Here is a 23,469-nt window from a genome sequence, read left to right as displayed (position 1 = left end):
TTGCCTCCCTGCCATCTCCGCTCCCTGGCGCGTGATCTCTCAGCGCTAATGCATCTGTTTGCCTGAGCTTTTATCTCTGTTCCAATGCGGCTCAGTTACACGGTTGGTTTGTTTACGTTCCGTCCTATGAACTTTTCCTTTTTTGCTACTGTTTATATATATATATATATATAATCTTTAAAGGCTAGCCTCTGCTTTCCTTTCCATTTTCTGTAATTTCTTTCATGTGCTTGGGAGTGCACACAACCCTCCTGTGCTTAGGAAGGGAAAAAGGCACATTCTTCCATCCCAGGGGAAATAATTAATCCTTACAAGGCTGTTGCATGTTGAAATGAAGTGAGTGTGAAGCATTTAGCCCAGGAGGCATTGCAGGCTGTCGCCTGTGCAGGCACCTGTTGTTGTCCCTGCCCTACATTTCATGAGAGTGCTGAGCAGAGAATAACAACATGCTCTGATGATGGCAAATGAGTCTCACAGCTCCAGATGCACGTTCGTGTGCGTGTTTTTGTTTTTGTTTCCTCATATTGTGTATTAGGTTTTCACGCACGACCAGGCTGGAGACTATATGCAGGTGCAGGAAGCCCCCCCCCCACCTCACGAAGAGGTGAGGACTCGCACAAAAGCGGCAGTCTGGGCTGTGTTTATCAGCCGGCACCATCTGTATGCTGCTTCTCTGTGTTCACTGCAGCCTAAACCAATAAGACACAGAGCACCAGGCTTAAAAGAGACTCTCTCTGTTAACCTTTATGTCCTCACTAAGAGACTTACTGCTCCAGAGGAGAGAGATGCGATGTGGGGACTGTGTGTGTAGCGGAGTAACCGAGTGAAACCACACCTCCGACTGTGGCCACACTCGCCCTAATCAACTTTGCTATAAAATTCAAACCATGGAACTTTTTTTAAGAGGATGCAGAAATCAGAAGCATCCAGATGCTCATTTGCCTCCAATTCCTCTCTTTCCTTTATGCCGGTGGGTTCTAATAACCGGAAGCCTTTGTGGGGCTGAGATGGGTTTGTAGGCCTGAAAGGCCTCTAATCCCTGTGGCCTGTGAAGTGTGAAGCCCTTTGATGCCAGGTTGGCGTGCCAAAGGCTCTTTCTATTGACAAACAAGGGCCAAGCAGGGAAAAGCTGCACAGAGAGAGTTTTTCTTAAGAGATGCAGGCCAAAGCATGGAAAATATGGACCCAGTCAGTGAGAAGGAGTAGAATCACCCACCCTTTAATTAATTTCTTGGTTGTTTTTTCCCCTCCTCATGTGGCAGTAATTAGGTAGACTGATGGGCATATTGCAGGCGCGGGCCTGCAGGGGTGGTAGGGCAAGGGCCCTTCATATGCCTGTAAGCCAAGTATCTCTGCTCATTTAGAATTGATGTGATGATCAAAGACAGGTTTTTTTTTTCTTCTCTTCACCCTCATGTAAAGAAGATCAGAAAAAATTGTAACCATTCCATTTGCATGTGGATCAGCAGCTCGCTTTGAAATGAGCATGTTTTTCTCTTCGGAGCAAATGAAATAAGTCTTCTGTCAGTTTTCCTCGGCACGTCAGAACATCAAAGCAAATGGCCTGACTGTCACCAGGGAAGCAGGGCTTTGCTTCAGCAAGGCGGGTTAGATCTGAGATAGGCTGCCCCGACGCACTCAGCCCCGCCCATTAGCATGGCACCAGGTTCCCCCACTATAATTAAAACCCAGTTATTTAAGACGGGATATTTTTACAAATTTAAATCATCATTTGAAGTGTAGTGTTTCAGATTTAGAGAGTGTCTGCAGGATGAACCTAAGTGACTGGAATAGACTGTGCCCTAAATCTGGACTGCAATATTCATACTCTGGCCCCCTGCTGTTAAATTCCCAATGTATTTCTCTTATGTTATGGATCTTGTAGATTTAATCATTTTCACAGTTGGAGACCCACAGGGTTGTTGAAATGAACTCTGTGCTATCTGCAACGGGAGCCAAGAAATGAGAATTGTGGCTACTTGGCTGTGGAGTCTCTTTAAAATGATTTTTGCATCGTCGAGGAAATGAAGTGAGTCCTACTCAACGCCTGCACCCAGCAGACCCCTCAGGTCTTCCGGACATTTGCTGACAGCACAGTTATGGCAGTTAATTTTCGCATGTTTTGTTAACTTTAGCATTAAAACGCCAATTTTAGGGGTTGCAAGTCATTTGCGGCAGCCGATATATTGCTTGTAAATTGAGTTCTTTTTCCTGGCCCCCACCCTTTTTGTTACACCGAGCTAAGTAGCCATGAAATTGCCTGAATAATGGTGTTTAAATCCAATCCCGTCGCAGTCTCTCACCTCTGCCCAGCCCCAAAACAATGACACAGGGTGGTTTTTTTTTGTTTAAATTGCCATTTTCCTGTTTGCCACCTCGGTTCACAATAGCCAAGTCTTGGCTCATTGAGCGGAGGCCATTGCAGCAGTTTCGCTCGCAACATTCAACGTTGAATTCCATTTTCAGATTGGATTGTTTTCATGTAGTAGTTAGAATGGGGACATTTGTGTTTGTGATGGTTATCTGCATTATGTCCGCTCTGCGATTTATTAGCCTATAAATGTAAAATGTAACCAAAACACAATCTTGCAGGCTAGCAAGAGCATCAGACGTACCCTAGATCAGGCTTGCAAAAAGCTGCACTTCAACATTCCCCAATTGGCTCTATTCTGACATAGTCGACCTTAACCTGGCTAGTAATTCCCCACAGATGTTTAATTGGGCTTTTTAACAGGGCCTCTTCACACACTCCTGGACTGAATAAATGTGGAAATTCTGTGTTCAAGGGTAAGACCTAGTAAGTGATACCACTTATAAATCTCAAATGTGCCACCTCAATTAAACAAGCCTTTATCTCCTCCCCGCCGTCCCTCCTTGCCTGGTATCCAACGCTAACCCAATTCAATACTAAAGAGGGTCCGAATTAATTTCGCAATGAACTGGTTTAACAGCGCCTAAGGTACCGGGCTTTGACAGAATGAGTTTTTAAAAAGATCCATTCATCTAGGGATGAACTTCCACAGGAGGATGTGAAAATAAGATTGGAGAATGCCTTTTAAATCAAGATGACAGGCGAGGAAACACAAATGAATGTGACAGGCTGCTTTTTGGGTCCGTCAGGTGCATTTCTGCTGCATACCGAGGAGTTCAACCACCATCTCTGGCTGATTATTGACATTTTTAAGTCTGCTTTGATAGCCACTGTGATGCTCTTACTGTTACAGCTGGGCAGTGGTTATTGCAATTGATTGGTTGGCTTTGAGGCTGTCATTGCTCTTGGCGCCGATATTTCTGCTAATCAAACGTCTGGTCCGCTGCTCTTTCTACACTCTTTCTGTTTCTTATACTTTCTCTCTGTCTGTCTTGCAGGTGATCTGGTGGTTCCTACACATTCCCCACGCTACCCCACAGCAGCAGAACTCGATGCCTATGCTCAGAAGACGGCCAACAGCCCTCTTTCCATTAAGATCTTCCCCACCAACATCAGGGTTCCCCAGCACAAGCACCTTAACAGGACGGTGAATGGATATGACACCACAGGGCAACGCTATAGTCCCTACCCACATCTACATACAGGGGGTTACCATGGCCTGCTCGCTATTGTCAAAACCTCCTCATCATCATCCTCTTCATCAACATCCACTTTTGCATCTACAAAAGGTGTTCTTAAAAATTCAGAAGGGAGACGGACTAAGCTCTCTCCAGCCCACATAGCTGTTGCCCCATACCCACCCCACAGTAGTAGCACTTTAGCCAGTGGCCATGGCCAAATGGTATACCACACTGGGCCATCGAAGCCTCCAGAAGGCTCCGGGCTGTCAGTTCCCCCAAATGTCACTGTAGCTGGCTCAGTGATTCCTGTTACAGGGGGCCGAGGCGTAGCCCTGCCTGCACAGTCCAACCTCCCCTCCATCCAGAGCATCATCTACCAGATCAACCAGCATTGCCAGGCCCAGGCTCTGCAGCAGGTGTGCCAAGGGGCCGCTACAGCAACCACAAATTCCAGTCCCTCCAAGCAGGGAACAACAGTCATGGGGCTGTCTTCAAGCTCCTCCACTGGAGGCTATGTGGTAGGAGTGGGTCCCCAGGCTAATATGGTGTACACAGGCCCGGGGCTGCCGACACAACACACAGAGGCTATGAAGAACGGTGTGTATGCTGATGGCATGGACTATATCCTTTGGCAGAAGCAACAGCAACAGCAGCAGCAGCACCAACAGGCTGTGCTCCGCATGTATAGTGGAGGCAGCGGAGGCGGGGGTGCCATCAGCAAGTCTCCTGAAACCTGTGTCCAGGGCAGCGGGATTATGGCGACCCAAATGTCCTCCTCTTCCTCCAGACCCTACCACCTGACAGTGAGTGGAGGAGGACTGGAGAAAGTCAGTTCTTCACCTTTGAACTGTGTGGGCATGCACGGGAATTTCTCAGTGGGTCAGTATTTCGCCCCACCGTGGAATAGTGTGCTGGTGACGCCAGACAGTGACTGCTACAACCCCCACGAGCTTCTGGGGACTTCCACGGGGGGCCCAGCCACAGGGCACAGAGAGATGGGCTACCCCCATAACCACCACTTCCATCACCACCACCATCATCCCGCAATCGACAGCGGCGGCGGTTTGTGCTGCAGCCTGCCCAGCAAAAGCCTGTGCAACACGTCAGTCTTGAGCAGCAGTTTGCAGTCTCTGGAGTACCTGATCAACGACATCCACCCGCCCTGCATCAAGGAACAGATGCTCGGCAAAGGCTACGAGACTGTGTCTGTGCCACGTCTGCTCGACCACCAGCATGCACACATCCGCCTCCCTGTTTACAGATAGAGGTGGCAGAGGAATGGAACGGAAGGTTGCGAGGGAGAATCAAAGGAACTGAGTTGGTTAGTTTTGTTGTTTTCTTCTGGGTACAGGTGCTTGAGCGTGGTGTTGCTTTAACTAGCGTGGGAGCCTGACAAGATGCAGTTGTGCTGTGTGACCCTAGACGTGGTGGTAAGGCTGGCCGGCTGTGGGAATCCTGAAGCAGCAGCAGCGCCTGCCAGTGGGAGAGAAAAAGGGATTTCAAGATTCTCCAGATAGTCCATTGTGTGGTTTGCCAATAGGAATTTTGATTTTTTTTTTTTTTTCCTTCATTTGTCGTTTTACTTGCCTGAAAATCACAAGAATCATGAGTTGATATGACGTGCATACCCCACTCTTCTACCCCTCCTGTATTCCTTGGCTGGAGCTACTGTGTAGGTAATCACTGAAATTGTCTTAAAATGGCCAAAGTTTGGGGCTGCGTCAGAAATCCAAATCTCTATGATGGTACACATACCTAAACACACAGATACACATAGGAGAATAACACATAAACAATACTTGGGTGGGTATGCACAAGGATAAGTCTAAATCAAAAAGTATAGTACAATATTAGTTCTTATTGCTGTTATAATTGATACATAAATTGCACTGCTTGAATCTTGTTAACTTTGAAGTTTGGAATTGGGTAGTTTGGATATGATATATTTAAGAAACTTGAAAACTTGAACCTATTTTTTGTTGTTTTATATATTTGTAGGTATATTTTATGCATCGGCTGCTATGGGGAAAAGTGTCTCAAATGCTTTTTTAATGTTCTTTTTTCCTCCTCCTTTGTTGTTATGATTTAACAATTCCTCCTCAAGCGGATGTGCAGTTTCTTATGTCCTGGTGTGAGACATAGTCGCTGCTTTGGTTCTGTGAGAACCTGGTCGGAAAGCTCTTGTTTTTCCTAACCAACACTGGAGTCTACAGTCAACCTTGAAATACTTATTTAAAAAAGAAAAAGTTGCAAAAAATACAAGAAATGTTACCATGAAGAATGTGATGGGGCGGTAACCTGTCTCTGCGAGTGCATGGGTGTGCGTGCGTTATATTTTGCTTTTCTTTTTTTTTCTTTCCAAAATCCTCAGACTTTTTTGTGTGTATTTCTTTCAATTGTACCATAACAAGGATTCAAAGCTGAAAACTGAATTGCCAGTCTCATAAATGTCATATTTCAGTAACGTACAATGGAATTAACCTCCCGCAAATCGCTCCCTTTGTCGGAGGCTTTGCGTTATCTGCGTAGGTGTGAAGGCGAGGTCACGTGACTCCTGTAGTCGCAGTGCTTTTCCTCTATCGGGCATTTGGTCACAGATGGGAACAAATGGACATTTTGGTTTGGGGTACCTTTTCGTCTCGCGGATAGAAACAAAACGGAAACAATCACACCCTGTCCGCCCTCCCCCCTCCAGGCTGGGGTGCATTAAGCCTACGTAGATTCAGAGCAGTGAAATATTTATTAAGACTGAGAGATTCCCTTGAATGTACTGCACTTAAATTACTGCAATGTTTTATTGCCTTGTGGGACTCAAGTGAAAAACTGCATCAGCGCAAGCGGTCCGTTGGTCTTAAATTTCTTCTGTCCGTCAAATTTCAAACAATAAATCCAGTTGAGTTGCCAGGGCGACGCAGTTGTGGGGAGACACCGACATCAGTCTAGATTTATGAAGTGCAATTATTATGACTGTATTAACATTTTTCTCTGAGCTTACACCAAAAAAATGTAAACTACAGTTGTCAATACATTCCCTGTGTACACCAACCCCCCATTCTTATCTCTTTTTTTCCTGTTTTTTTTTTTTTGAGGTGTAAAATAAATTTCTTTAAGACTACATTGGGAGGCCACACCCTGGCTCTGACCTCTGTCGTTATTTTAAATGTTATTATTGTTGGGGAAAACGTGCGATGTAGATCTTTTTATTCAAACTCTGCTGCTGAGATCTGTCGGCGTTTCCCGGATGGACTTTATTGGTTTCTTCCTTGATACGGTGGTAAATTTAAAGATACTTACTTTGATGGTTTGTATTGTGAACCTTAAACAGGCCTGTATTTTTTTTTAGCTCCAGATAACCCTTGCTTAATCTTAACTGAGCCTTAAATTCTTTGCTAATGGTGTTTGTAGACGCAGTTCTGTTTGAAAGGCTGACAAAGACTCCGAGCCCTATGGCTTAAATTTGCACAGTAAGCCTCCTTAACATTCCAGCGAGAAATTTTTCATGTTGTTTCAACAGCCTAATACCCCAGCCACAGTGTGTTTCCAGCATATTTTTCCGTCTTGTAGAAATATTTTGACAGATTTACAGATACATCCCGTCTCCAAATCCCCTCAGTTTGGCTTCTGCATCCAAGCATTAAACCCTGTCACATGACGTTGGATTGAAGAGGAGGCACTTGAGGCAGCGAGGGTTTCTGGTGTCAGGCCTTTCCCACCAGTGGAAGTCTGAGGCACCAGGCCTATCTGCTAATGGGAATATTGGGTGACGCCTGAATGCTGGACGCTGCACTAAGGGTATTCATTCACTCAAAGGGTTGAAATAAACCCCTTTCCAAGTAGCAAGGGATTTCCTAGTGGACTCAATACCACAAGAACATGGTGACATTAAATTAAACATTTGGCTCATACTTTGTTATATTCAGTAGAAGGTTTTATTTAGCTGTTTGCTATCGTTGCTGTGTGGCTCCATGTTTACTCCACTGGCTCCCAGCTGTCTGTCCCTTAGTCCTCTACACACATTAATGACCTTCTATTGATGGGACGCATCTCAGCCCCGCCACTCCGACCCAATGCAGGTCCCGATTTGGACGCTGGACGGTCGGCTCATATTGGGATAATAGAATTAAATTTCAAGTAGATTTGTGCCTGAGCTGATCCGTGCGCGACTCACTCAGCCGCAGAGGCAGAGCGGCATATGGCACGTCATTATCCGAGCCCACCCTCCCCCTGACCAAGGCCAGCGGGGTTCAGCGCTACTTAAACCAACCGGAGCTTCGCACTGGCTGAATGGCGTTGGAGAGGAGGACATTTGGAGGGGAGGGGGGGCACTAAATCGCAACCTTCACGGTGTCCCGGAGGGCCTCGGCACCGCGCTGTGATGCCTGGGTTCAGGCCCTGCTCTAAAAGCCGGGCCGCGTTTGACCGAGGGGGTTTGTTGGATTATACATGGCTGCTCCCCACCCGGGCGAGGAGGCCCTGCACAAAGTGACAGACCTCACTAAAGGACAGAAAGAGGGAAACAGATACAGGGAGGGTTTTGGGGTCAGAGAAGCCTGGAAGCATCAGTAATCAGGATAATTGCCATGTTCCTGGTGCCGATTTCATCCTCCCCTCTTTCGCTGCGTGGCCTCATATTCAAATCGGAGCTCTGAGGAAATCACACTCCCTGTTGAAAGACTTATTGTGCCTCAATTTGCTAAATTATAGCAAATGAGGCCTTGATTTGGAATTTTTCAAGGCTCGGGAAAAAATGTTTCAAGTTACGTTGCCGAGGAAATTATAGCGTTGCACCATCCAGGCATCAGTGCACGACTGTGCCTGGAGACTGACTGGCAGCATTGACGCGTTCACCACAACGTCTGGAGTGTAGGTTGGGGGGAAAAAACCAACCCTGGAAAATCCCAATAAGTCTGGTGCGAAGTCTGGTGGCATATTATGCACCTTAAATACTGGTGAGGCTGAAAGGGAGCGGGCAGAGCGGGGTCAGCTCTTTCACTCCCCCAGCAGAGAGGACAGGAGGCTGGGGAGGGAGAGAGAAAATAAAGGCAGCTGCTCGCTCTGTAGAGTCTTGGCTCCACTTCCCTAACATACAGATGACAGCGGGTGACGGGTGGGACGGAGGAGGTGGGTGGGATGGGGAGGAAGGGAGGGGTTTGGAGGGGGCTGATGCCTCCTGCACAATGCTTTGGTCAACCTCAGTCGTGTCCCCTGGCTGCCCTTGGGCCCCCGGGGGCTTCCATCCAGGAGCCCCTCCCAGCATCGCTCCTTAACGTCTGCGCGAGATGAAGCGGCGCAGCTCCTCATCTCCGTTTGGCTCCCACCTAGCAAGAAGATACTTTAATCAATAACAGGGAAGGTCGGGAGGGGGCTCGTGTAGTCGTCCCCTCGGCCTTGCAGCGGTTTGCACAATGTCACCGGGGAGCCGCGTTCAAGCGTGAACCTCTTCGCTTCTGCGTCCTCATGCACAAGTGTAGCGCACAGGATCGCCGGCAAAGCCTCCAAATCTCCGTCTGCGCTCTCTGATGGAGATATTATTTTGTTGGCCCATTTTACCACAAAAGTCTGGGGATTTTGCTTTTTCTTTTCCTTCCTCCTTCGCTTGACTGTGTGGCTCTCAGAATGTTCCTGTGGACAAAAAGGGCTGCTTTCCTTATTTATTTATTTATTTTTGTTCTCCCCCGAATGATCTCAAATGCCGATGCTGCCAAAGTCTGGGGGAGCCGCAACCTTGAGAAAATCATATATATGGAAATGAGGAATCTCTAAAGCGTCTCTCTTATTGTTCTCTCCGCAGCGATGTATTTAGGTTTAAAATAAAAATGGTTTGGGCTCCTCAGGATGAAAAAAATGTAAAGTATACCTGGCTTTTTCTTTTTTTTTAAAGACAATATACAAGTCTTAGATTTCAGGAGAAGAACTGTGAATATTTCAAGGGAAAAGAAGCTGTAAAATCCTTTAGTTGTGGGTTTTTTAAACTTTTGAACGTGCCTACAGCCAAGCATCCTGGTGATTGCTTACCTTCTACCCCCTGGATCTGCAATCTCCTTCTAATCGCCCACAACCATCATCTACAATTTGCTGGAACTGCCACTGTCCCCCGCCCGTCACAGTAGATATTTTGTCTTTTCCTCTGCTTTTTGTCAATCTCAGGACAAAAAAAGAAAGAAAGAAATATCCTTATTTTATTTAACATGTTTGATTTTCATTTGACAAATTCTCTTTTATGTATCATTGTTTGGCAGAAGTAAATAAAGGACATGACTTGTTGCTTTTGTTACAGCAGCTTTTTCAGCATCCTGCAAACGTCTTGTTGAATAATTTTGAAGACTTGACGATCCTTTGCTGTAATGAAGGTAAGCATATTAGTCTTAGGATTCACTTTGCACATCACCACCATATGCTGCCCTCCTGCAATCCTGTTGTTCACTTGACCTTTTTCACCTCTCGGCAGCATGTGGAGCACGAGGCCCTCGGGTCGCTCGGGGAAGCGGCGCCTTTGGCGATCAGTCACCAAACACAGTAAAAGGAAACGGCGCTCCTTCTTAATGAGGGGTTGATTGACAATTTCCCCGATGTGGGGAGGTGCTCAGAAGCACAAGTAGAGTCTTTTAATGTGCAATTTTGTATCAACGCTTTCCGAAGTGCCCTCCTCTTAAGCCTGGAAGTCACAGTACCTGTTTAAAATACGCTCTGATTCGTGTGGAGCGCATTTGATGACCGAACGTCTTGTTTCGATGCTTAAATACTTGTCTGCAGGATTTCGCCAGCGTTGTCTTGGGAGTAGATTAAAGGGCAGAATCCATTTCAGATGCCTTTTCCTCATTTCTCTCATTTGCCGTCACCCCCCCCCATCCCAAAACCACCCCCCAAAACCACCACCACCACCCAAAACGAACCATCAGATAAGGCGCAGCCGCCTCCACCGGAGCGTACTGGTCGGCCAGGCCTGCGCACTGATTTCATGCGCGCTCACTCGGACAGAAAAAGAGCTCCGTGGAGCAGAAATGCTTCTCTTATTAGCAAAACTCATTCACCTGCACGGCACATTGGGTCCGTGGCAATTTCGTGATAAATCAAGAGAGATGCCTGCACAGGCCGGGCGGCGCTGCCCTCGACTGTCAGTTTAGACACCCTGAATCATTTCGGGTTCAGCGGCCTCGTTTCATCTCGGATGAACTGAAAGGTCATCTCACACGTCACCTGACCAATATGTCTCTGGCTCCCCGGTGCCAGCAGTAATTGCTCATTCCATTTAGAAATACCGCACCTCGGTGAAATATATCGCTGCGTGGACATTGGCTCGGAGTTCAGAGCCGGCCTGCTACTCGTGAGTTAAATGGTTATTTTATGCAGGACGGCGTCCTGCTGGACCTCAAACAGCCCATGAATGTTTCGCTCAAAGCTGCTGTGGAACGTTTGGAGTCAGAGGAGCGAGGCGACCCGGGTTCGACCCAACCCCGGAGATTGCTTTAGCCCGAGCAGCTGGGCTCCATCCAGACAAAAGCTAATCAGTTTGCGTCGCCGTTATTCCGGTGACAGTCGCTTTATTTCAGACCTCCATCTGAGTGTCGACTTTCGCTTCCGCACAGAACCAGAGCTGTTGTGACAGGATCCTGTTTGGCTGTCACCGGGGTTTGTGGAGGCTTATTTGTAGCTCACTCGCTGCAAGCAAGCAAGCCATTTTGTTAACAGCTCACACTTCCTGTGCAAGTGTGCGGTTCCAGAGTTGCTGACAGTGACACTTGCAGGACCGAGGCCTGCCCTACTTAACAGGCTGCGGGGAGGAGGGCAGGCCCAGTTGTCAGCAGCGCTAGGTGCTCACTGCTTAGATAAACCTGGAGGATTAGAGGCCCAGTTAAAGTTGGGGCAAAGAGGATTAGCCTCTTCTCTGAGGTGGCGAGAGATTCCCCGTGTCCTTCAGTGCTGCTGGCCGCAGAGACATGAAAAAGAAGAGGAAGGAGGCGGAGGAAGAGGAAGAGGAGGACAGGAGGTTGAGGTGAGAGGTCAGAGGCCCTTGTTGCTGCGAGCGAGCGTCTGTAAGACTTTAAAACCGGGGTTGAAAACACGAGGTGCAGTGACCGTGGATGAACGGAAATGAAGCAGATCACAGATCAAGTGTTGGCAGCTTGTAGTTTCATGGGGAAGATAAATAGCTCATAATTACAGCGATTGTTAGAGATAGTCAGAGGGACCTGCCGTCGATGACAAACAAGGTCATACTTTTACTTCAATGGCATCTTGTGTGATGAGCTCTTTATCTGATTTGAAAATAACCCAACAGTAGCAACAGGATCAGTTAGCAGGATCTCTACAGGCAACACGTCAGGGGTGTTTAGAACTCTGCAGCCACCAGCAGGTCAGAGGAGGAACTGCAGCTGAAGCTACCCTGACATAAAGGTGGAACTGGTTTGTCATAATTATTCATTTTGACAAATTCAATTCTAACATTCATCTTAGAAACAGACAACAAATACTAATGCTAAGTAAGAAACAGTTGAGAATATTTTATATTATAAAAGCATGAAGCTCTACGGCAAATACCATAAAGACTATTTCAATATTGAAATTACAAACTAGGACAAAGAGTAAGACTTCAAAATTAACCAAGAATTGAGACTTTTACATTTTAATTGGTCCCAAAGATTCGTCAAAATTGATATTTTATGTGTGAAGGAGAAGAATATCCGGAAATGAATTCAGTTTTTATTGTTTTTTACAAACATTTGGAAAAGGAAAGCAGCACCTGTGTCTTTATAAAAGCAAAGTAAAAAGCAAACAATGACCTGTGGCCATCAACTGCACTGAATCGCAGCCCTATGAGCTCTCAATCCAACCAGTCGTGCACTTGTGCCATTGTGCACGCATACGCGCTGGAGTCATGCACGAACAAGATGCTGTCAAAGGCAAAGTGCCAATTGTAATGGGAAAAAAAAGGCACAAATAGGGGGAAGCGCAGAATGGCGAGGCCCGAGAGTTGATTATGCAAATACCCCAGCTGCAAAGGAACAATAAGTCTGCAAATGCAAAGACAAACCATAACACGGAGGGCTATTGTGTGCAATTTGCATATTTGCTTAACAACTGTAACCTGCTCATCAGGCCCATCTTGTTCTGAACAATGCCACTGTGTTCGTATCAGAAAAACACAATCAAAAATTGTCCCCGTGCTTTGTTTCAGTCCGAACTAAAGCTGCACCGGCTGGCTGCTCAATCTATGCACACATACTTACAGATCACTCAAATGAGGACATATTACGCTATATTTAAAACATTGAATCAATCTTCCTCTAAAATATAAAAAGTAAGGTTCTATTCCATACTCTCTGTTGGGAATAATGCTACAATAACAAGGTACTTTAGGTTGTGATGGTTAGTAGACAGCTGCTGTTTCCTGGAGCATTATAAGGAGGCTGGACGTGCTCGTACATCTTCTTTTAAATCCCTGAGTGACCAGCGTTGAAGCGGAGACACACGCGTGATTTGTTTTCCTAAAGGGAAGCATCAAAGCACCAGTTCAGTGTGTCGCCGTCATCATTTCCCTGTGTTTAGTGTTTTCAGTGTGTTTTTGAGGCGTCCATTGTTCCCTTGCTGTCATTTTGATTCGTGGCATCGATGAGCGGCAGCGTGAGACGTCTGCAGGCATCAGTGTCTGGGCGTCAGCGGCTCCATCTCTATCGCCAGGTCACGATTGTGAGGACCCTTACTCAGCTCCAGCGCCCGCGGGACCACCGTGGACCAGCGGTCTGGAGGGGAGTCAAAAGCAGAGGCTTTTCTTTCATCTGTGTGAGACACTACATTAGTGGGAGGGACAGCTGGACGCTCACCTCTCCTCAAGGCTCTGACGCCCTGCTGCAGCCCGGTAGCCTGGCAGGTCTCGTTCTTGCCCGGGTCCTCGTTGATTATTGCCAGGTTCTGGTTCCAGTGGCACCAGTTCACCTCGTCTACCCTGAGGAAGACAACCAGTCGCAGACGAGACGAGCGTCGCGCACATGTGTGTGTTTGTGTGTGTGTGTGTACAGCCACGTGTTGGTGTTCAGTACCTGAAACACCAGCGTCGATCGGGGGTCCCGTCACAGTTTTTCCCCACTGTCACCATCTCCCCGGCCCGGAAGGACTTGCGAAGGCAGACAGGAAAAGAGCGCTCGATGTCCAAGATGGTTGTTGCCCACTGTTCAAATACAACTTCCATGGTTACAGGTGTTTTTGGGAAGGAAAGGAAAGGAAAGGAAAGGAAAGGAAAGGAAAGGAAAGGAAAGGAAAGGAAAGGAAAGGAAAGGAAAGGAAAGGAAAGGAAAGGAAAGGAAAGGAAAGGAAAGGAAAGGAAAGGAAATATAGAAATGCAACAGTGGCTAACGGTTAGCTACTGTATAATAAAGCTTTCTAAAATAGGACAGTTTCAAGCGCAGTCATTAAAGAGTGCAACAAAAAATATATTTCTGCACAGTCAAAGATAATCACAGAAGATTATCACCCTCAGAAGAACACCCTCCTTCTACTCTAAATACGACCATTAGACGTATTTGGTTTCCTGTGCTTCACCTGAAGCTTCCAGATCTTCTTGCTCTGCTTGGAAACCTGTCCCACCGTCTCCCCCATCAGAGCGATCAACATGTTCAGCAGCAGGACAAAGGTGAGGATGATGTAGGTGACCAGGAGGATGAGGAAGACGGCTGGATACTGGGCGCTGTGGATCATGTCCAGCTCGCCCATCCCGATGGTCAGTTTGAAGAGATCCAGCAGGAAAGTGCTGAAGGTGTCGGGGTCCCTGCACTTCGGGTAGGTGGGGCAGCCCCCGTCGCACTCGGTGCCCGGTGGTGGACACACCGTCAAAAGGGACACCAGGGCTGCATGACACAGGAAGAGGACCTTCAGGTCTGGTGGAGAGCTTTAGATTTCCCATTCAGACATTGGTGTGGTAAACTACCTGAAGCATATCCGATCATGAAGAGCACGTACACCAGCAGAAACCTGAAAAGGTCTTTGAAAAGTATCTAAAAGAGAAGCACCCATAAGCAACACGGAGCCTCATTACTCGTGATTCTTACGTCCCCGACCGTCATGACCCGACCTTCTGTATCATGATGCTGTAAGTGCCCGTCAGCTTCAGGCCTCTGGTGAAGTAGAGAGTGTTCATCCAGCCCAGGACCAGCGCGAACACCATCACAGACACGTAGGCCTCGATGCCTGACAGGTAGAGAGCGGCGCTGATGACGATCAGCACAGAGTAGACGAAGCTAGAGGACGGGGGAGACGTGATGGTTGAGGGGTTGTAGGGATATTACAGCCCCGCTGCTAACGATTAAATCCACAGGGCGCCCTGAGGCGCTTGGCATTTCCACTCTGTGTAACCCCGACTTAATTAAACACGTAAACTACCCAAAAAACGCATCCAGGGTTGGGGTCGCGGTATTAATTAGAGGACTCAATTAAGACGATGCAAATATTTCCTCGGGTAAAAGACAGCGAGACGTGGCGGTGGTGGGGGGTGGACTTACTAGAGCAGCTGAAAGGAACCGTCAATAAATAAAGACTTCACCCCAGGGCATTTCTTCAAGAAGACGTCCTTAATCTGCACAGAGAGGGAGAAGCGTGGCGACAAACGTTAGCAGACACCGGCGCGCCGCTTCAGACAGATTAGTCACCGGCGATCAGGTGACTCACATTAGTGAGGAAGAAGAAGATCCCCGATGCCAAGGTGATGACCTCTCCTGCCATACGCAGGTAGTCGGAGGACGTGGTGTACGGGTACGGAGGCTGAAAGGGTGTCGAGAGTTTCAACCCGTCAGCAAATGTTTGATGACATTTTGGGCCTTTTGACATTACTGACCAGGTAACGGGACCACCCACCTTTCCCTGCGTCGGGTGGTAATAAGCCACCAGGGTGAAGATGATCATGGTGATGAGGTAGGAAACCACGCTGATGTAAAAGGTGACGGCGGCAAACTTTTGCCACTTGGCCCTCAGCAGCTCGTTGATGGGTTCCACCGCCAACATCTCGTGACGGTTCTGACAGAAAACGGAGCGAATCAAGCCAAAGTGACGACCACCTCGTTTTCAACCGCCCTCCCGAAGGGTTCACCTCGTTCCGACTGTTGTAGACGAGGATTTCCAGCACGGACGGCTCCTCCCCGCACGTGTCCAGCGAAGACAGATCGTAGAGAGAGGAGTACACCGGTCCATAAGCCCAGTCCTTAAACTTACGGGACAGGTGGCGGGCTTCCTCGTCCTTGATCTCACGTCGGATGATGTGCTGGAACACCTGGTAGGACAAGTATTGACCTCTGACATCGACTGTACCAACGTGCGACGACGGATACGTATCACAGTGACACCCGAGGATCTCTACCCCGATTTTGCCGAGCTTGGCGGCCATCATGAGGGGTGACATGCCGTCGTTGTTGAGCACCGTCTCCAGGCTGCAGTCTGGGTACAGCTTGGCGCTCTTGATGAGCAGCAGGTCGTACATCTTTGTGAGGAAACGTGTGTTGTCCTTGGTGTTGTCGGCGATGTGCACCAGGGCGTGCAGCACCGTGTTCCCACGTGAGTCCTGCCGCCGCAGGTCGGCCTTCTTGTGCGGGTTCTCGGTCAGGTAGTGCACAATGTCAGGCTGGTTGGTGCATGCGGCCAGGGAAAGAGGGAGCTCACCTGGGCAAACGGCGAGGAAGGAGGGGGGATTAGAGGGACGCGGACGATTCAAAATAAGCAAATCAACAGGAGTGCTCATTAACTCTTGCTACGTCTTGTATGTTTCTGCCAAGCATGCTAACGCGGATCAAAGATTTGACTTTAATCCCCACCACAATTAGCAGTTGTTGGAGGGTGTATGCGGGGGGGAGGGGGGGTGCAAATGCAGCTGCTGAAAATGAGCCGTTGCCATGGGTGACATATTACTTTGTCACCTCGCATGGAAACGCTCCTCTTCACGGATTTGCACGGGTGCATGCAGAGTGTTAGCGTGAGTCTAAATCCCATTAGCCGTCAGCTCTGCCAGGTTCCTGTTCACCTCTGTGCAAAGCTCCGCGGCAAATTACTCACAGTGCGCCTGGACACGCTGGGATTTGGGAATGACAGCCGTGCAAAGTGCAAATAGAAATCATCTCCTCTGTGATGAGTGAGGGGTAAAAAGCATGAATATAATCAAACAGACAATTTCCAAAATTGGGTTGTGAGGAAAATAAGACGGGCCCCGACAGATGTGAGGCGCTCACAGTCTGTCCTTCTGAGTAATAATACTCCAATTAATTATCAATTATTGTTAGACTGAGAGGGTTAAAAGGCTCCTTAAGACGCCCAACAGAAAGGTCATAGGCTATGAATCTGTTGTTTCACGGGATGCCAGCAGGGGGCAGTGTTTCCGGTTCTTGCTGAGGTTTTCTGTGGTCGCCAACAACAGCGACACCTTTCAGTAGACGTGACATAATGTTCACTTTGTCGTGCATTTGTAGAGGAGGGTTTCATGTCTTGGGCCACAGAAGTGTTCTGGCTTACCAGGTCAAACCTGACACGTTACAAACAGAAAGGGCGGAGTACAGTTCTAGTTCGCTTCTCTCATGGAAACCAACAATTTTCAGTTTGATGTAAAAACCAGCATTAGCACCTCCTGTGTGAGTCACAGCCGGTGCACCCTTTGATGGAGCGACTGGAAAAGTCCACAGAGACGCTACATAATCACCATCCTATGTAGCAAATAGAGAAGAAAAAACATCCGAGTTCCAGAATCTTTTCCCTGTGTGATCACCAGGTTTTAGGCAACAGACATTTCACAGAAACACACTCGACTTTGATCCCTGCCCTGACCCGTGTGCGGCCGAAGCTCTTTACCAAAGTAAAAGTAGCCCCCTTCGTCTCTGGGCTGGAAGAAGCGCCCCCTCGCCTGGGCGTGAACGTCGGCTCCCTTCTCCACCAGCAGCTCCACGTACGGCTTACAGCGCCGCTCTATAGCGATGTGCAGCGCCGTCTGGCCTGAAGAAGACAGTGAAAACCCTCCTTTACCGTATAAGCAACCCCTATTATAACTGCATATTTCTGCATTAAAGGTGATGAAATGAGAGCTAAATCGTTTAAACAGATATTCTACCATCCTCCAAAAAATGTTTTCAAAAAGACACTTAAACTATAAATATACTCATACTATAAATACTGTTGTGGACCACATTAGAGCCTCGGCCACCTCCTTTCTTTCTCCACCGAAGGGATTGTTGTGTTGGTGTGTGTTAAGGCCACACACCTCTATAGTAGACGTCCCTGAAGGGCGTATTGATGAACTCCCTCAGGTTCCCCGTCTTCTCCGCGATGTCCGCCAGCAGCGGGATGGTGACGTTCTGACCGCCGTAGAGGTTCAACAAGGCTTTAGGCAGACACGTTTTACCCGTGGATGGCTCTGGCAGAGGAAAAAACCACCGTTAAAAACAACTATCAGTAGAAAATGCACACTCGTTTAGGTGAGTTGGAGACCTAAATGGGTTTAGCTACACGCTGGGTGGACGCAGGTTAACGGCTGCTGAGTAGAACTGGAATGTGGCCTTTTCTCCCCACACTAGACGGCAGAGGTGAATATTTATACATGAAATACAGCTTCAGTTGTTTCACGGGGCTTCCTGATGTGTCCATCATTGTTCTGGACAGTTCTGGAGTTGGAAGCATCAAAGTTGAAGGCTGCATGGAGCCTCTGAAGGAGGTTGCAGTTTGCTGTGATTTCTCTCTGCTCCGCGTCAAACGGAGGACAAGAAACATCTCAGAAGCTTTATTTGTGTCTGGCTGGAGGGGGACAAAGACCCTGACGCCGCTCCGCCTCTTCCCTCCTCATCCAGCTAAGAACAACAGAGCGGGAGGAACAGGGAAATACCAGAGGTCAACGTCAGCCGCGACCTCTGATAAAGATGGCGTGTGCTGTCCCAGTCTGATCACCTCTGAAGTCCTCGTCGGTCAGCCTCTTCTCCTGGCTCTGCAGGTACTCCAGCAGGCCCTCCAGGGCCTCCGCGTCTGCTCGCGACACGCAGTCGAAGAGCAGCGAACGGTTAAAAACCTTCAGGACCTTCGGGGGATCAGCAGCCAGCCCCTCGTCGCAGGATGTTTCAGTTTTACTAGACAGACACACAGGAAATGATGTCATTGACTTGAACGCCACTATTATTGCTTTTTTGTAAACCCACAATCCTTGTTAGTTTTGTCCGAATCCAGAATAATTTTGTTTTGGGGAGACTTTAAAGACTTTTATTCTGAATTCTAGGAGCAAAGTTAAAAAAAAAAAGAAAAAAAAAAAGATTTCTTTAATGTGATGTTAAGTAAACTCTGTCCAAATAAAAACTGTTATTGTTATTAAAGCGTTTTTTTCAGGGGGAAGGACGGTGAGGAGAGGCAGCAGCCTAAACATTACAGCAACCGCTTCAGCAGCAACCAACAAGGTGTTCTCTGTTACTCTGTTCCATCACTGAATGAGGGTGTGTGTGTGTGTGTGTGTGTGTGTGTGTACACAGTGGCAGGTTTCTCTTTTTACCACATTTTTCCGAACCAGCCCTTTTGTCCCTCCAGTGTTGTTGAAACTGTAAACTCTTTGTAAACACACCCTTCGTTATTTATTAAAAAACAGCCATAAATTGTATCTCAGAGACGGCGGAGCTCCTTCTCACCCTCTCGGGAGCTTCTTCCTGCGTCGTTTCTGGTTGCTGGTGTTCCTGTAGGTGCCGTAGTCAAAGAGAGAGTCCATGGGTGCTTTCTTTGGTCCTGGAACCACATTGGACTCATAGATGGTGGATTCCAGGAGGTCCATGGGGTTGGATATACCCTTCTTGAAGGCCCCCTGGAACTTCATGCGCAGGTTCTGCCTGCTGTCGGGCGGTTGGCCCGGCGGCGCCGGCTCCTGACTGGCGCCCTGAGCTGAAGGTGACGCGTCTTCGCTCTCAAACAGCTGCGAGAGCTCAGAGAGCGGGAACGCGGCGTCGCCTTCAGCCTGAGCCGTTCGACCATTGTTGGCGCTGGCGTGCGCCGCTGGGCCGCTGCAGTCGGAGCTGAGGGTGTCGGCTTTGGACACAGCGATGTGGCTCCTCCTGAGGAGACCAGAGCGAGGCTGGAAAGCAAAAAACACCAGCACAAAACATGGGAGTGGAGCACGTGCTGGATGCTTAATCTTGGCGGTGCGCTTAAAATACTTCAAAATAATTAGCTTGACCTCTGACCCTGTCAGGTTTAATCAACTGGGCACGATAATAAATCATTTAAATAATAAAGAGCTCAATTTTCCCAGGAAATTGTGAGTCTAAATTAGCTCTTTAGTTACAAGTCTGACTCTTCTGTACCTCATTCATGCCTTTTATCACAGTGACGTGTCAAATTCCTCTTCAGGGGAAGCTGGGATGGCGGCAGACGCATGTGTTTGTCCTGTAGAAACAAAATCAGACCCGTTTTCTTCTTTACAAACCTCCTTTAAACACTGATACAGAGAGAGCTCTGTCATCTGTGACCGTATGGAAACGCTGGGACCACACTGATGCCAACAGAAATAGGGAGTCAGAATCTGGCCTCTCATTGGTCAGACGGGGATGTTGTGCACAATCACACCACCTGTCTGCACACACACACACACACACACACACACACATGCACTAACAGCTCATGTGCTGCTTAGAGTTTCTGCTGAAATCTCTGCACACGCAGACAAAAAAAAAACGGAGCATCTTCCCATCAGGACACTGACGGCTCATCAACAGCCGCGGAGCAGCACAAACACAGGAGCAGCAATCTCAGTATGACTCACAACCGTGTCTGACAATTGGGATTATCATGCCTTTACACCTCAGCAGTCATGGGCTGGAGCAAAAGAGAGGGCTTTGATAAACTGTTAAAACAGAGCAGGAGGAAAGGATTAACTTGGTGAGCGTGGAGCCAGAGGAGACAACGCCGCATGTTAAATCCGCCAGACTGATGCAAGAAAACAGCTTCTGTATTCCAGGAGGTTAAAAGTGAGGGACACCGATGTCCTCTGGGAGATGTGGGACTTCCTGTTCTGTCAATCTGACGATTCCCAGAAGTTACTGGAACCTCTGGGATGGTGGAGTCAAAAAGAACGACTATGTGTTTGTAACGGCCCCGTCAAATGTTTTACAGAACAGGAGAAAAAGATGTTGAGAAGCGGAAAAGGTCTAATAAAATCACATTTTGCCTTTTGTTTGAACATTAAAGGGATTGGGAACCTGAAAACGACTCTCATAATATCCTAATAACTGCAGAGTTTACCCCCACTGTGATAATCATGTTACTTTAAAAAAAAAAAAAGCAGTTTTACTCACCTTGATCCAGGTTATTTATGTTTTAAAACTTTTTTCACAGCCTGTACCTAAAGTCAGTCGGAACAGATCCTCAGATGGTTTTTCTCTCGGATTACTCCCGGGTGGCTTAAAATGCTTTCGGTAAATGACATTCGGCTTCATGTGCCGCTCAGACGGTCCAATAGAACAACAGAAGCTTTCAGGAGACGATGGGTGGGACAAAGTCACCGCTCGCCAAAACTTTCCTGAAAGAAAGGTGGGGCGGACGGGGAAGCGTGAGCTGCAGTACCGACGGCGACCGGAGGAGGGCAGTGAAAGACCATCAAGCTCCACCGCTGTGGTTAGAATTATTTATATTGTAGCCACATGAAATAAAATTACAGTTTTTGATTTCTATTTGAAGATTTTACTATTTCCCTTACAATCAGTAACATGGTCAATGTACCTTAGTATTGTATGTGGCTGCAATAACAAAAAAAAAAGAATATGACTGAAACATAGTTGTTTTAATGTCTGTTTATTTTGCTCATACACACATTCTTGATCACTGGATGGACTGTTGAGGGTAAATGATCCAATTGACAAACTGTTAAAGATAAAGTGACACTAATGCAAGGTATGCAACCACAAAAGTAAATAATTTATGGATAATAACCCCAAACAAGAAATTGCTGCAGAAATGGTTCAAATGAACCTGTGTGTGTGTGTGTGTGTGTGTGTGTGTGTGTGTGTGTGTGTGTGTGTGTGTGTGTGGGTGTGTGTGTGTGTGTGTGTGTGAGTGTGTGAGTGGGTTATAGTCACACTGTCACGTCAGAAAACACTGAAAAGGACCTTGACAACCTGTGCCACTCTGCAGACTGTCAACAGCAGGACGACCCTGAGCAGATGAGAGCATGGCAACCTCACGCTCTGTAGTCGAGGTCGGCGTTCATTTTGCCGTATATCTCATAAGTGGCGTCAACCGTCGCGGTGAAATTAATAAGGAATTTTCTGATTTTCTCCAAGCAGTCCTCTTCCTTGACCTCCCGACCCTTGGAGAGGGCCCTCAGGAAATCAGCCTTGTAAGGAGCGCTGAGAAGAGCCACCTGAAGAGCAAACACAAACATCGGTGCCGTGTCCAAACTGTGACGATGAAACCCTGAACTGACCTTGAAGAACTGTTGAACAAACCAGCCGTGGTATCGTTTCAGGGCCACTTCGTAGGCTTTGCTGATGTTGACTCGAATCAGGTTGGGGTTGCTCTCATCCTTTTCACCATTGGCGAGGCTTTGGAGGAAGACCTGAATAAATCTCAAACCTCTGGTGGGGAGAGAATGGGGTAATTAAGGGTGGTTAGATGTAATAAATACACCAAACAAACCTTGTCAAACCTTTTCAGCCACATTAGAGCCAGCGTAGCTCCAACCTTGGGCCATTGGTCCCCATGCATTTCCTTCTCTGCCTCCAGAATCTGCTGCAGCGTCTTGAACCGTCCAGGGTTTGTGTCATAAACTACCTTGATTTTCTGTGAGGTGAAACGGCAGCATGCCTTATTTTATCGTTGTATATCTCAGAGGTGTGAATGCAAAGTTACAGATGCAGCTTGTGTACGTACGGCGATGTTAGCCGACATGTCTGCCTTTACGGGTGCAAAGATTGTAGAGCCCAGACAGTCTGAGGAGGAAGATTCACAGAGATGGTGACTCTCCAACGTCCAAAGGTGAACAGGACAATGTGTGCGACTTTGTGTTGTTATTAAAAGAAACACATTTACTCTTAGACTTGTTTTAGGCCAGTTTCATCAATGAAAGCAGGAGCAGTTTGTAGAAATGTGTTTTAACCACAAAAAATGTGAAATCTTGAGTAGGACAAAGGTGCATTTTGGATGTATTTCAATATCAGACGTTTATTAAACCTAAAGGGTTCCACGTGGCAAATTGAGTAATGGAGCTTTGGGATATTAATACACAATGAGTTCACACAATGATGCCCTGGAACACCATGGCACCAGTGAATGGGCAAAGGGAACTCAACACCGTTCTGATCAATTTTCACAACCTCAAATCCAGGCCGACTGGCTAAATTATGCATGCTAAACAACTGAGAACAGTCTGATTGAGAAATGCAATCCCAAAAAGTTTATTTCAAACAGTGCTCGGTTGTTTTTTGGTCTTGATAGAGGATTTTCATGTTCTATATCCGTGTCTTTATGTCTTGTTCTTATAGAGCGACTGTAGAACACTGAAGAATTCAAAAGCCTGCTTTTGACAGCCTACACTGTTGGTGCTCCCTATTTCTTCGCGATTTCTTTCCTCATTACTTCACACGTCAGAGTAACTGAAATAACGTCACGCTTTGGAGGCTTCACTTACCGAATAATGGGGGAAGGTGTGACACGGCCTCCAGAAACGGTCGTGTTTCCACCTGCCTGTCAGCAGGCAGCTGTCTGAACTGGTGCTCCATTAAGAGAGCCATTCTGAGGTCCGTGCACAGTCTTACCTCTGGAATGATTCAGTCTGCAGAGCCTCTGTTCCAAACTTACTCTGACACCAGGAGAAGCCGTGCACGTCTTACCCCACCCCTGAACACACGGCTACCCAAACACGTGTGTGGACAGAGCAAACGTGCCCACACCAGCTTCAGCACCAAATATCGAGAGACTCAAGTATTTATTAAG

The 23,469-nt window shown here is 47.5% G+C and overlaps 3 protein-coding genes across 5 annotated transcripts in view; 1 reads left to right on the top strand and 2 right to left on the bottom strand.

Annotated features, from left to right (window-relative positions):
• The window catches only part of fam222aa (family with sequence similarity 222 member Aa), a 39,486-nt gene extending 32,819 nt beyond the window's left edge, over positions 1–6,667 (top strand). For all 3 annotated transcript variants that reach the window (XM_003974912.3, XM_011615754.2, XM_029829497.1), the window contains exon 3: positions 3,370–6,667. In XM_003974912.3, the coding sequence (XP_003974961.1) occupies positions 3,370–4,817 (1,448 nt within the window). In that variant the 3' untranslated portion in view covers positions 4,818–6,667. The remainder of the gene's footprint in view (positions 1–3,369) is intronic.
• A 5,565-nt stretch (positions 6,668–12,232) lies between these two features.
• On the bottom strand, positions 12,233–21,048 carry trpv4 (transient receptor potential cation channel, subfamily V, member 4). Its single transcript, XM_003974984.3, has 17 exons — positions 20,835–21,048; positions 19,845–19,926; positions 19,179–19,615; positions 18,457–18,632; positions 17,777–17,929; positions 17,371–17,511; positions 15,896–16,194; positions 15,629–15,808; positions 15,397–15,555; positions 15,211–15,303; positions 15,045–15,118; positions 14,618–14,783; positions 14,474–14,540; positions 14,089–14,393; positions 13,590–13,717; positions 13,374–13,495; positions 12,233–13,292 (listed from the first exon to the last, which is right to left on the bottom strand). The coding sequence occupies exons 2-17, from the start codon at positions 19,851–19,853 to the stop codon at positions 13,192–13,194; spliced, it is 2,610 nt and encodes an 869-aa protein (XP_003975033.1). The 5' UTR covers positions 19,854–19,926; positions 20,835–21,048; the 3' UTR covers positions 12,233–13,191.
• A 289-nt stretch (positions 21,049–21,337) lies between these two features.
• gltpa (glycolipid transfer protein a) lies at positions 21,338–23,307 on the bottom strand. The gene is made up of 5 exons (XM_003974983.2): positions 23,165–23,307; positions 22,408–22,466; positions 22,184–22,317; positions 21,962–22,112; positions 21,338–21,898 (listed from the first exon to the last, which is right to left on the bottom strand). The coding sequence occupies exons 1-5, from the start codon at positions 23,265–23,267 to the stop codon at positions 21,716–21,718; spliced, it is 630 nt and encodes a 209-aa protein (XP_003975032.2). The 5' UTR covers positions 23,268–23,307; the 3' UTR covers positions 21,338–21,715.
• Positions 23,308–23,469: the final 162 nt, after the last annotated feature.

The sequence above is a fragment of the Takifugu rubripes genome, chromosome 21 (genome assembly GCF_901000725.2).
Source record: "Takifugu rubripes chromosome 21, fTakRub1.2, whole genome shotgun sequence".
NCBI lineage: Eukaryota > Metazoa > Chordata > Actinopteri > Tetraodontiformes > Tetraodontidae > Takifugu > Takifugu rubripes.
The sequence above is the reverse complement of the archived record's forward strand: the minus strand, read 5'-3'. Positions and strand labels throughout refer to the sequence as shown.

What these genes read in the sequence shown, in the direction of transcription:
- gltpa (XM_003974983.2), bottom strand. Translation starts at nt 23,267, where the DNA reads ATGGCTCTCTTAATGGAGCACCAGTTCAGACAGCTGCCTGCTGACAGG. An exon ending in ACATGTCGGCTAACATCGCC is followed by an intron (nt 22,318 to 22,407) that starts GTACGTACACAA and finishes TTCACCTCACAG; the next exon opens with AAAATCAAGGTAGTTTATGA. An exon ending in TTGTTCAACAGTTCTTCAAG is followed by an intron (nt 21,899 to 21,961) that starts GTCAGTTCAGGG and finishes TTTGCTCTTCAG; the next exon opens with GTGGCTCTTCTCAGCGCTCC.
- trpv4 (XM_003974984.3), bottom strand. An exon ending in CCAAGCTCGGCAAAATCGGG is followed by an intron (nt 15,809 to 15,895) that starts GTAGAGATCCTC and finishes TTGTCCTACCAG; the next exon opens with GTGTTCCAGCACATCATCCG. An exon ending in CATGATCGGATATGCTTCAG is followed by an intron (nt 14,394 to 14,473) that starts GTAGTTTACCAC and finishes TGTGTCATGCAG; the next exon opens with CCCTGGTGTCCCTTTTGACG.